General features: G+C 45.3%; 1 protein-coding gene across 4 annotated transcripts; it reads right to left on the reverse strand.

Annotated features, from left to right (window-relative positions):
- Nucleotides 1–203: 203 nt before the first annotated feature.
- On the reverse strand, nt 204–2,625 carry LOC125453391 (cytochrome c oxidase assembly factor 4 homolog, mitochondrial). 4 transcript variants are annotated; one of them, XM_048532906.1, is made up of 2 exons: nt 2,460–2,625; nt 204–565 (listed from the first exon to the last, which is right to left on the reverse strand). In XM_048532906.1, exon 2 carries the CDS (start codon nt 545–547, stop codon nt 278–280), a length of 270 nt encoding a protein of 89 aa, XP_048388863.1. In that variant the 5' UTR covers nt 548–565; nt 2,460–2,625; the 3' UTR covers nt 204–277. The 4 variants fall into 4 exon arrangements, with proteins under 4 accessions (XP_048388863.1, XP_059502932.1, XP_048388865.1 ...); XM_059646949.1 differs by lacking the exon at nt 2,460–2,625 and adding an exon at nt 1,193–1,210; XM_048532908.2 differs by lacking the exon at nt 2,460–2,625 and adding an exon at nt 1,077–1,190.
- Between the last annotated feature and the right edge of the window lie 9,942 nt (nt 2,626–12,567).

The raw sequence follows: 12,567 nt of genomic DNA on the forward strand, positions 1-12,567 counted from the left end.
GCTTCAGCCAATGTCTTTGCAAAAGACGAAAATAACAGTTCTGATGAAGAGTCATTGGACTCAAAACATTGTGTTTTTCTCTCTCTCAAATGCTGCCACACCTGCTGAGTTTATCCAGCAATTTGTGTTTTATCTGGTATACTCCAGCTGGGGTCCAATTAGGGACATATAAACACAAACAGAAGTCCTCGTTGCTAACTGAGTCTTTAGGAATTTGTTTTTATTTTTGAGAGCATCTGAAAGAACAAAGAAAAAAGGTTGTTGATTCACCCTGATTTCAGCTACCAGCTGGGTTGGGGTTGTGTCGGCCAAGCTGGCTAGCTCGCAGACGCTGGTATTCTGCCATACACTGTTTGAAGTCATGCACAGAGTGCTGGCACTGCCGCCAGTCCTGATGTTCTGCCATACAATCTATCACAGCTCGATGGAAGCCAGCACACCCCGTCCTGGAAATCATCTGATCCACAGGATCCTCCTCCTCCTCCTCAGCTTCTTTCTTCTCTGATTTCCTGTTCCAGTTGTGTCCTCCGGGGTTAGAAGCTGACATTTTGGAAACTACTGTTACCTGCAAAAGTCAATTTTTTTTTCAATCAAAAAGAATAGGGCCACTCCACAGCTCACACTTTTCCTGTTTCACCACTTCATGGGAGACCATGGCTCAGGGGTTGAAATATAGATTTCGGGATCGAGCAGTGGTTAGAGGCAACTGCATTTTTTTTTGGGGGGGGGGAGGGCAGAGTTACTAATCGGTATTAAGCGCTCAGTAACAGTTAGGAGTTGGGGTTTAGAGATTGATATGGAGGAAGTTAGGGGTTCAGGTTGTGTTAGGAGTTAGAAGTAAGGACATGAAGTAGAGGTCAGGGGTTTGAGCCCATATCAGAGGTTCGTGGAAAAAAATCACCGTTTAAGATTCCGGGAGAAAACAGGGTTTAAGGTCTATAGTCCTCCTCTGGAAGACGGGCCGAAGAATCACTGACCCGCGGCCCAGAGCCGACAAAAGCAACAGGAACAGTTCTGAGGAAGGGTCACCGGACCCGAGGCGTTAACTGTTTTCTCCTCCACAGATGCTGCCAGACCTGCTGAACTTTTCCAGCAACTTTGTTTTTGTTCCCGATTTACAGCTTCCGCAGCTCTTTTGGTTCTTTTTAACAGGGACTGCCAATACGCGGTGTCACATTAAAACCTTACCCACCCCACGGAAGCGTGTGTGCAACAGCGGAAATGTTCCGGGTGAAGAGCATGTGCAATATCAGGGTAGCCGCATGTGGTTTCGCGACCAAGGAATGCAAAATCAGTCAAACAAAACAGTTCTGATGAAGTGTCATCGCAACTCGAAACTAGTAATTCTCTCTTTCCACAAATGCTGCCACACTTGATGAGTTAGTATAGCACTTTCTGTTTATTTAATCTCCTCTAGTTGGGGTCCGAGCAGGGATGTATAAACAAAAAGTGAATCTGCTAGAAAAACTCAACACATCTGGCAGCATCTGTAGAGAGAAAGTAGAGTTAATGTTTCGCGTTCAGTCACCTTTCTTCAGAACTGATTTTAGCTAGGAACAGACTGATATATATGCTGAAGATGGAGACGGGGAGGAGTAAATAATGGGTGGAGACAGAGCCTGGAGACAGACAGAGAAACAGTTAAGATAAAGTAATGGGTAAAAGTCAGCCTGGAAGACCGAAGTCTTTTGTCTTATATCTTTGTCTCTCCAATTGTGTTGTTTTTCTCTCTCTCTAAGGATTCCATTTCCATTCATCGTTTATTCTTTCCGTCTCCATATCTTCAGCATAAATACTAAGCTTTCCCTAGCTAAAAACAGTCATGAAGAGTGAGGGGAAACGCTAACTCTGTTTCACTCTGCAGATGTTACCTGAACTGCTGCATTTTTCCAGCATGTTTTTTTTTAAACACGAAACCAGTCTTTTGCTGTCACCCATGCCAGAAATCAATGTCTAAATGAAAAACCAAATGAAACAAGAATAAAAGCCGTAAAAAATATCTGCGGATGCTGCAAGTCGGAAACAAAAACAAAAATTGCTGGGTAAGTTCAGCAGGTCTGGCAGCTTCTGTGAAGAGAAACCAGAGTTAACGTTTCGGATACAGTTACTCAACGTTTGGCGTACAGTGAACTTTCCTAACTGGATCCGAAACGTTAACTCTGAATTCGCTTCATAGATGCTGCCAGACCTGCTTAGCTTTTCCAGCAATTTGTTTTTGTTTCGAAACGAGAATAAAATTAACTTTCTCCGTTAAAGAAAAGGCCAACAATCTGCAGTTTTTCGCTTCACCCGTTCCTACTGCCTCTTCCAAACCACTGGAGAACATGTTCTGGGGCCTCGAGCATTGGGCGATAATGGAGGGAGCCGCTCCCAGGAAGCACCGCGGCTGGGAAAGCCCCCTATCCCCGGGGCAAGAGGCGCTGTTCCCGGGAATCTGCCGCCGCAACGATCGATCTTACCTCAAAGAGTCAAATACCGAAAGCTTCCGGCGGCCGAAACCAGAATCTCCTTCTCCTGTCAATCTCTCCGATTCAGTTGAAAGAAAAACACACATCGGTGGCGGAATCTGCCGCCCTTCGTCAACGATACTCGACGAACACCACAACTTCCGGTGCTACACCCATCATGCTCCCACCCACTTAACAACGGAAGTATGAGCCTCCAGAAATGAGTCCGGGTGACAGCGTGTTGAGATTGATTTGGACCATAGACATCAGATCACACACACACACACACACACATAGCATAGCCCCTGCTGGGCCGTTTACTGGAATGAACTGGGATATTAGCTGAAGTGTTGTGTCAATGAAACAAAATACAAATGGATGATTAAAAACAAACAAATAATTGCCAAATTTCTGAAACAAAAACAGAAACTACTGGAGAAAACATCAGTAAGTCTGTGGAGAGAGACGGCGGAGTTAACATTAACTTCTCGCCGCAAGCACTGAGATCGTCCTCAGCTTCAACTTCCAAAGATAGGAGGGGAGGGGGTGTGGCAGGCCCAAGGTAGAGCTAAAGGCTCCAGTATTCTGTGATCAGTGATAATGGGAACTGCAGATGCTGGAGTATCCGGGATAACAAAGTGTGGAGCTGGATGAACACAGCAGGCCAAGCAGCATCTCAGGAGCACAAAAGGGTCTAGACCTGAAACGTCAGCTTTTGTGCTCCTGAGACGCTGCTTGGTCTGCTGTGTTCATCCAGCCTCACATTTTATTATCATCAAGAGCAGAGACTCCTGAGGAGCCTCCTCCATCTGGGTGTTTCAAGGCTCTGCCCTCTCTCCTTGTGTGCACCAGATTTCCCATCCTCTCCCCAGCCCACACCCCACCCTCACCCCAGCTTCCTGGGGCTTTCAAGTCAGGCTTTCTGTCCTGAGGACTATTGCCTGGGGTGATGGAATGCAGTGTTTCTTCAGAAAACCTTGAGGATGCGGTGCCTGGGTCTCCATGAAAACCACCAAGCTGTCCCTGGAGGCAGCCAAATGGTCACCTGATTCAGTGCAACTCGCCTGAACTAACACATCATTCTCCGACACTTCCGCCATCTGCAATCCGACCCCACCACCAGAGACATTTTCCCCTCCTCACCTTTATCTGCTTTCCAGAGAGACCACTGTCTCCATGACTCCCTTGTCCGCTCCACACTCCCCTCCAGCCACACCACACCCGGCACTTTTCCCTGCAACCGTAAGAAGTGCTACACATGCCCCTAAACCTGTCCCCTCACCCCCATCCCAGGCCCCAAGAAGACTTTCCACATCAAGCAGATGTTTACCTGCACATCTGCTAATGTGGTATACTGCATCCGCTGTTGCCGTTGTGGCCTCCTCTACGTCGGGGAAACCAAGCGGAGGCGTGGGCATCGCTTTTCAGAACACCTATGTTCGGTTCGCACTAAAAACTGCACCTACCAGTCACGAACCATTTTGATTCCCCCTCCCATTCCTGAGAATAACCTGTCCATCCTGGGCCTCCTACAGTGCCACAACAAGGTGGCTCAGTGGTTAGCACTGCAGCCTCACAGCGCCGGGGACCTGGGTTCGATTCCAGCCTCGGGCAACTGTCTGTGTGGAGTTTGCACATTCTCCCTGTGTCTGCGTGGGTTTCCTCTGGGTGCTCCGTTTTCCTCCCACAGTCCAAAGATGTGCAGGTTAGGTGGATTGGCCGTGCTAAATTGCCCATAGTGTTCAGGGGTGTGTGAGTTATGGGGGGGATGGGTCTGGGTGGGATGCTTCAAGGGGCGGTGTGGACTTGTTGGGCCAAAGGGCCTGTTTCCACACTGTAGGGGATATAATCTAATCTAATCTAACAATGCTACGAAGGTTGCAGGAACAGCAACTCATATTCCGCTTGGGAACCCTGCAGCCCAATGGTATCAATGTGGACTTCACGAGATATGAAATCTCCCCTCCCCCTACCGCATCCCAAAACCAGCCCAGCTCGTGCCACCTCCCTCACCTGTCCTTCCTCCCACCTATCCACTCCTCCCACCTCAAACCCCACCCCCATCTCCTACCTACTAACCTCATCCTCCCCCTTGATCTGTCCGTCCTCCCTGGACTGACCTATCTCCTCACCTACACTCACCTTTACTGACTCCACCTCCACCTCTTTGACCTGTCTGTCTCCTCTCTACCTACCTTCTCCTCAGTCCACCCTCTATCCATCTCCCCCTCTCTCCCTATTTATTTCAGAACCCCCTTCCCCTCTCCTATTTCTGAAGAAGGGTCTAGGCCTGAAACGTCAGCGTTCCTGCTCCTCTGATGCTGCTTGGCCTGCTGTGTTTATCCAGCTCGACACCTTGTTATCTCAGATTCTCCAGCATCTGCAGCTCCTACTACAGTCTTTCCAGATGAAGCAGCATTTCATCTGCACCTCCTCCAATCTTGTGTATTGTAGTTGCTGCATGCAATGTGATCTATTCTACTTTGGAGAAAGTAAACGCAGACTGAGTGACTACTTTGTGGAACACCTCCAGTCTGTGCATAAGCATGACCCCAACCTTCCCATAGCCCATTGTTTTAACACAGTGTCCTGCTCACATATGTACTTTTCTGTTAACAAAGTGTGAAGCTGGATGAACACAGCAGGCCAAGCAGCATCTCAGGAGCACAAAAGCTGACATTTCGGGCCTGGACCCTTCATCAGAGTGGGTTTGGGAGATGCCTGCCAAGTCCTGTCTCTCCCAATCTCTGTCCAGCTGGTTCTATCAGTCAGAAAGAGTCACACACAGCTGAGTGTGTTCCAGCATCTGGGACAGCCATCACAGGCATGCACAGGGAAGGGACACCACCTGCGATCATCCAGCTACAGTTCACTGAGCTGCTGGTAAGTGGGCCAACACCTTCCCCGCAATACGTATTGAATTGTGCTTTTGGATCAGCTATTGAATTGTGCTGACTGTAATGGTGGTACAGTAGTAACTGCACTGGGCCAGTCATTTCAGGCTCATCCTCTGAGGACACGAGTCCCAATCCCACAGCAGCAGCTGATAGATTTTATATTACCATTTTTTTTAATACAGTGAATCGTAAAATCTAGCAGAAGAAGTAGGCCATTCAGCCCAACGAGATTGCTCCACCATTCAATGAGGTCATGGCTGATCTGATAATCTTCTTCTCCACTTTCCTGCCTTTACCCCAGGACCCTCAATTCCCTTACAGACTAAAAATATCCATCATAGTCTTGAATATGCGTAATGACACAGCCTGGACAGCCCTCTGAGATAAAGAATTCCGCAGATTCAGGCATCTCCGAAACCCTCTCTGATGAAGGGTCCAGGCCCGAAACGTCAGCTTTTGTGCTCCTGAGGTGCTGCTTGGCCTGCTGTGTTCATCCAGCTCCACACTTTGTTACCTTGGATTCTCCAGCATCTGCAGTTCCCATTATCCATGTACTTTTCTGTCCTCAGTATGCTGCAGTGTTCGAGTGAATCTCAGTGCAAACTGGAGGAACATCATCTCATCTTCAAACTAGGCACATTACAGCCTTCTGGACTTAATATTGAGTTCAGCACCTTTAAACTGTGAACCCACTTCCATTCCTTTCCTTGTTATTAGCTATACTAGCTGTATTGTCTGTCACTATTCTCTAATCCACAACTCCAGCGCGACTATCTGTTCTTTCTTATCTGGCAGTTAGACACACCGTTGTTCTGCCATTCTCACATTCTGACCACTTAATCTGAACTATCACCGTCTTTTCACCTCCAGCCCTCCACCCCATTCCAACTATTGCATACATTCTGTCCCCTCTACATTTCATGTCAGCTCTGATGAACAGTCATTTACACTCAAAACTTGCTATCTCTCCATGGATGCTGTCTGACCTGCTGTGATCGCCAGCATTTTTCATTTTCAGTACAGATTCCAGCATCTGCAGTGATTTTGCACGTCCACAGGAGTTTACTTTTATTTGAGTGCACAAACTTCTCCATAAAGGAGTGAATGGGAGGCACCAGTTAGTGCTGCAGTCCGGTCAATGTGTCTGGAACACAGGGTGACAGTGTCAGGGTGAGAAGATGATCACTCGGACTGTGGTGAGAAGTGTCTTCACTGGTCGGGCTGTGAAATTCTTACTCCCAAAGAGCTGAGGGTTCTCAAGCCATTGAGCTAATTTAAGATGGTGGTCCTGGTCCATTATTGGAATTGAGGGAAATCAGGAGATGTGGCATGGTGGGGGTGGATCGTGTTGAGGTGGAAGATCAGCTGTGATTTGGTTGAATTACAAAGCAGGCTAGATGGGCTGAATGGTCAGGTTTGTATGTCATTTCTTCGATCTCTCTTCCCTCTATTGCCTCAGCTGCACCAAACTGTGATACAAACAATCAAGAAATGGACCACGTAAAGTACACACAAATAAAAATAATCTCAAAGATAAACTATGATTATTTATTGTAATTCAAAGAGGTTTCGTACATCGCAGTTCATTTAAAACCATGGAGAGAACAGAGAGGCGACATTAGTGAATGGGACTGAGACCTACTAATCCACTGTACAAAAAGACAAGACATTGAAGATATAACTGTCCCTTTGGCACGTAGCCTCTGCCATTGGGTATTCATTAATACCAATACCGATTGTTTTATCAAACAGGAATCACATAAATTCTATCTGCATAATAAATTAAAAAACAAGGCATTTGTTCCATCGATAAAAATAAAAGTGATGTTCTTAATAGTAATAACACTGCTAAAGGAGCCTCAAACCTCTTGTAACTGGCAAAGGATCATTATTAAAAGTACAATCGTTGTCTTTTGAGTTGATTTAAGCAGTTGGTCCCTGTCATAGCCACACAGCCACATACTGTACATATTACACCTGAGACATGGATTAGATTAGATTAGATTCCCTCCAGTGTGGAAACAGGCCCTTCGGCCCAACAAGTCCACACCGCCCTTTGGAGCATCCCACCCAGACCCCATCCCCCATAACCCACACACCCTGAACACTACAGGCAATTTAGCATGGCCAATCCACCTACATGGAGTTACACAGGGCACTTGGAAGCTATAAGGAGATGATAGTGTAGTGGTAATTTCACTGGGATAGCAACCTTGGATCTCAGGCCCATGTTCTGAGGCTAGGTTTTAAATCCCATTCTAGCAGAGAGTGAATTTGAATTCAATTGGTAGATTGGAATGGAAAGCTAGACTCAGTAATGATGGTCATGAAACTATTATCAATTGGTGATTCTGATTCACTGATGTCCCTTAGGGAAGGAAATCTGCAGTCCTTACCTTGCCTGGCCTACATGGGACTCCAGACTCACAGCTATGTGGCTGACTCTTAACTACCCTCTGAAATGGCTGAGCAAGCCACTCCATTCAAGGGTAATTAGGTTTGGGGAGCAAATGTTAGATGCCCACTTCACATAAAGGAAAAACATCTAGTATTGGACATTAGACACTTGAAGTGTTCCTCAGAAAATGTGACAGGGCTTTGAGGCTGGGGGAGTGGTGTAGCAGTGCAATATCTGCTTTGCATGGCGATGAAGGTGACAGAAACTTGGTTTACAGTAGGCATGGACAGACAATGTAAATAAAACATTGGCACCAGGTGATAGAGTAGGTGCCGGCACAATGGACAGACCGGCCTCCTGTGCCATAACAATTCTGATGGTGTAAGGGATAAACCCCGAAAGTGGGGGGAACAGAGGACACATTAGCACAAATAGTAAAAGAGCACAGGACAGGTTGACAAGGTGGTTAAAAAGGTGTTTGAGAGTCTGGCATGGAGTATTGGTTCAACTCCAACTGCAAGTACTGTGTCCATTTCTGCATATTTGGGACGATGTGAAAGCATTATGGTGCAGAAAAAAAAGATTTTTGGAAATGGTTCTAGGGTTGAAGGATTTCACTTTCATGAATAGATTGGAGAAGTTGGAATGGTGTACTCTGGAGAAGGGAAGATTGAGCGTAGATTTGATAGAGGCATTGAACAGTTTACTCAGAGAGTAGTAAGGGAATGGAACGCTTTGCCTGCAACGGTAGTAGATTCGCCAACTTTAGGTACATTTAAGTTGGAATTGGATAAGCATATGGACGTACATGGAATAATGTAGGTTAGATGGGCTTGAGATCGGTGTGACAGGTCGGCACAACATCGAGGGCTGAAGGGCCTGTACTGTGCTGTAATGTTCTATGTTCTATTGCACGAGGTCTGGGCTGAGTAAGCACAGAGTAGGCAAGTTAACATAGTGTGAAGCTGGATGAACACAGCAGGCCAAGCAGCATCTCAGGAGCACAAAAGCTGACATTTCGGGCCTAGACCCTTCACAGAGTAGGCAACGTTGGATTGGGAACAACAGGAGACGGTGATCAGGAAAAGACTCAATATAAAGGAGAATCATTTTACACAGCGAGTGGTTGGGATCTGGAAGGCACTATCTAAAAGTATGGTGCAGCCAGATTTAATAGAGGCTTTCAAAAGGAAATTAGATTGCATCGGAAGCGAAATAAATAGCGGGGCTACAGGAATAGGTGAGGAACAAGCTAATCTGCTGCTTCATAGAACTAACATGGGATTGACAGTTAAAATGGCTGTGCCGAAACTGTTTTATGATTCTCTGTAATTTATTCTCCAGCTTTTGCTGTCATTTCTAGGGGTGATTTCATCCACGTTCTTATGGGACAATAATTGGAATCTCTGGTGAGGGCACTGTGTTGTACCAAACCCTCAGTAAGAAATTTGCACTTCCTGTGAGTTAGAAACACAGGGCTGTACTTTGGCAGAAGTCTGCCCAGATGGAGAGTCTCAGGTGAAGTAACAATACAGACAGAACAGACTGGAGGTGCTGAATGGCCTCTTGTTACGATCTTCCAAAAACAGTTATAAGCCAATTTATTTTCTCATTACTTGTTGTATTTGCCTTTTGTCATATTGGCCAACATGTATTTCAACTGTTTGCTGAGGGATTTGCTTCCTGACAATGAGAGTTTGAAATTAAAATTTACAGACCATCATCTGTGTTAAATGAATTAATCAAAATGTTGCTTCATGGTGTGTGAAAGTGGACATGATTGCACAGGTCCGGGTAGAACACAATGCAGGCAAGGGAGCTTGTTTAAGAAATCTTCATTCCCGACTATGAGAGGATAATTGGCTGGGTCAACTTTTATTGCCCGATTTCCAGCCTTTATCCTGCTCTTGTGGAAGCTGCATTTGTATGCCAAGGCCAGTTTGGTTTCTGGTCAATGGTAATCCCCAGGATGTTGATGATGAGGAATCCCATGATGTTAATTGCTAACTTCCCTGTAGCAACAAGTCCTCACACTTGGCCAGAAGCCAACCCAGATGATCAGTTGACTTAATGGAATGTACAGCCAGTGAAAATCACTCTTTACATGTCCTTAGGCACAATCTACAGCAACTTATAATCATTTTCACTCTTATATAGGACATGAAAAAGCCAATAAGGAACAGCATGCTCAATGCCAGCGTAAACAGTAAGCTTGCCACAAAATGACTAAAATGGCACTGTTTTAAGATTACTATTAGACTGGTACAGTATGATCTCATGTTGCTGAACTTCCAATTCAGTTCTGTTGTTCCCAAGAGTAAAGCTTTGATTAACTTTACAGTGCCCATCAATGTGAATGATCTTAGGTCTGATTAATTTCTCCATTCGTTTCTGCATAAGGTTTTAACATCACCTAACTTGGGAAAAATGTATAGCTTCCTCTCCATAGAGTCTGCACCTAATACTCCCAGGACAAGGGCAGCACAGGTTAAATATAGAGTAAAGTTTCCTCCACTCCTTTAAACTGAGAAGAAAGCTCTCTGTACTGTTTTACACTGAAGGTAAAGCTCTGTCCAGATTGCCCCCATTAAACACTCCCAGGACAGACACAATGTGTAGGTCGGTACAGTGAAATTTCCTCTACTTGTTTAAACAGTAAGTAAATGTACCTCAACACTGTCTCCACCAAACATGCCCTGGACAGGGACAACACAGGGTTAGATATCAGATTAAGTTCTTTTTACACTTAAAAACTGCAAGTAAAGCTGCCTCTACACTGTACTCATCAAAAATTACTAGGACAGGGACAGCACAGGGTTAGATACAGCGTAAAGCTCTCTCTATGCTGTCCCCATCAAACATATCAAGGGCAAGTGCAGCACATGGTTAGACACAGAGTAAAGCTCTTTCTACACTGTTCCTATCAAATACATTCAGGACAGGTACAACACAGGATTACTTGTGAAAATTTCCAGGAAGAAATCCAATTGGGATTGGAATCTGAACATGTGGGTTGGTTAAAGATTTAACATTGAAAACAAACTGGGGCTGTCAGGCCCAGGGGGAAGAGAAGAGGTGGAGATTCATGTCACTTTTACCCACATGTCACACAACTCTTTATTATTCAGTCACTGGGCTGTGTGTGTCACTTACAGAGCAGCTTTGATTGGCCTTGATATTGCTTTGTATGTACAACGTACAATTCTGACAATGTACTCTGTGAAGAATTTGTTAGAGCAAGTTAGATTCATACATTCATAAAGCACAGAAAAGGCTTTTCAGCCCAGTGAGTCTGCACTAATATAACAAACACTAGAAGTGTGCTAAACCCAATTTCCTGCACTTGTCCCATATCCTTGAATGTTAAGATATTTGAAATACTCATCCCGATACCTTTTAAAGGTTGTAAGCTTTCCGGCCTGCACTATCTTCCCAGGCAGTGCATTCCAGACTCTCATCATCCAGTGACCGAAAAAGCTTTTGTCCCAAATCCCTTCTGAATCACCTGCCCCTTACCCTAAAACTATGCCTTCTCATGATTAACCCCTCAACTAAGGGGACAGCGGCTCTCCACTCACCCCTCAGTCTTATACACCTCAATCATGTAACTCCCTCAATCTTCTCTGCTCTAAAGAAAACAATCCAAGCCTATCTAGACTCTCCTGATGACTCAATTCCTTCATTCTAGGCAACATCCTAGTGAGCGTCCTCTAATGCCATCACATCCGTCCTGTAGTGAGGCAACCAGGACTGCCCACAGTACTCCTGTTGGAGCTTGACCAAGACTCTGTACAACTCCAACAATACCTCGCCCTCCTTGCTTTCAAACTCCACGCCACGAATGATAAACGCAAGTGTCCCATAGGCCTTCTTAACTATCCTGTTCACATGTTCTACCAATTTCAGGGATCTACGAATAATTACCCCAGGATCCCTCTGCTCCTCTAAGCTACTCAACGTCCTGCCATTCATTAAATATACCCTCATCTTGTTTCTTTCTCTAAAGTGCATCACCTCACACTTACCAGGATTAAACACCATCTGCCACCAGTCTGCTCATCTAACCAACCCATCTATATCTCCCTGTAACTTACAACCATCTTCTTTGCTATTAACCATTGAACTAATCTTGGTGTCATCTGCAAATTTGCTTAATATTCCAACCACCCACCCCAACACTTTCAGCTGTATTTTTAATGTATAGAACAAACAATGAGGGTCCGAGTATTGATCATTGTGGCGGATTGTTGGACACCAGCCTCCAGTCACTCAAACAGCCTTTTATCACTACTCTTTGTGTCCTATTAATAAGCCAGTTTGTGATCCATCTCACCAAGCTTCCCTCACTAAAATGTGCTTTAGACTTCTCAATCAGCCTCCCGGGGGGACCTTGTCAAAAGCTTTGCTAAAATTCATATAAACTACATCAACTTCATCATCCAGACACTTGATTACATTTTCAAAAACTCTAAAAAATTTGGTAGGCATGACTTCCCTCTGACAGACCCATGCCTTTCCAAGTGGGTATTAATTTGTTTCTTCAGAATTTTCTCCAAGAGTTTCCCTATCACTGACGTGAGACTCACTTGTCTGCAATTTCCTGATTCATCTCCACCACCCTTCTTAAAAAGTGGAACACATTGGCTGCTGTCCAGCCCTCTGGCACTTCGCCTGTGGCCAGTGAGGAATTAAAATTTTGTGTTAGAGTCCCTACAATTTCCTGCCTTGCCTCCCATAGCATCCTGGGATGCAGTTTATCTGGGCCAGGGGGTTTGTCTATTTTTAAGCCTGGCAGAGTCTCCAGTATAATAAAGTGTGAAGCTGG

The sequence above is a fragment of the Stegostoma tigrinum genome, chromosome 6 (assembly GCF_030684315.1).
Source record: "Stegostoma tigrinum isolate sSteTig4 chromosome 6, sSteTig4.hap1, whole genome shotgun sequence".
Lineage (NCBI taxonomy): Eukaryota > Metazoa > Chordata > Chondrichthyes > Orectolobiformes > Stegostomatidae > Stegostoma > Stegostoma tigrinum.

What these genes read in the sequence shown, in the direction of transcription:
- LOC125453391 (XM_048532906.1), bottom strand. Translation starts at nt 547, where the DNA reads ATGTCAGCTTCTAACCCCGGAGGACACAACTGGAACAGGAAATCAGAG.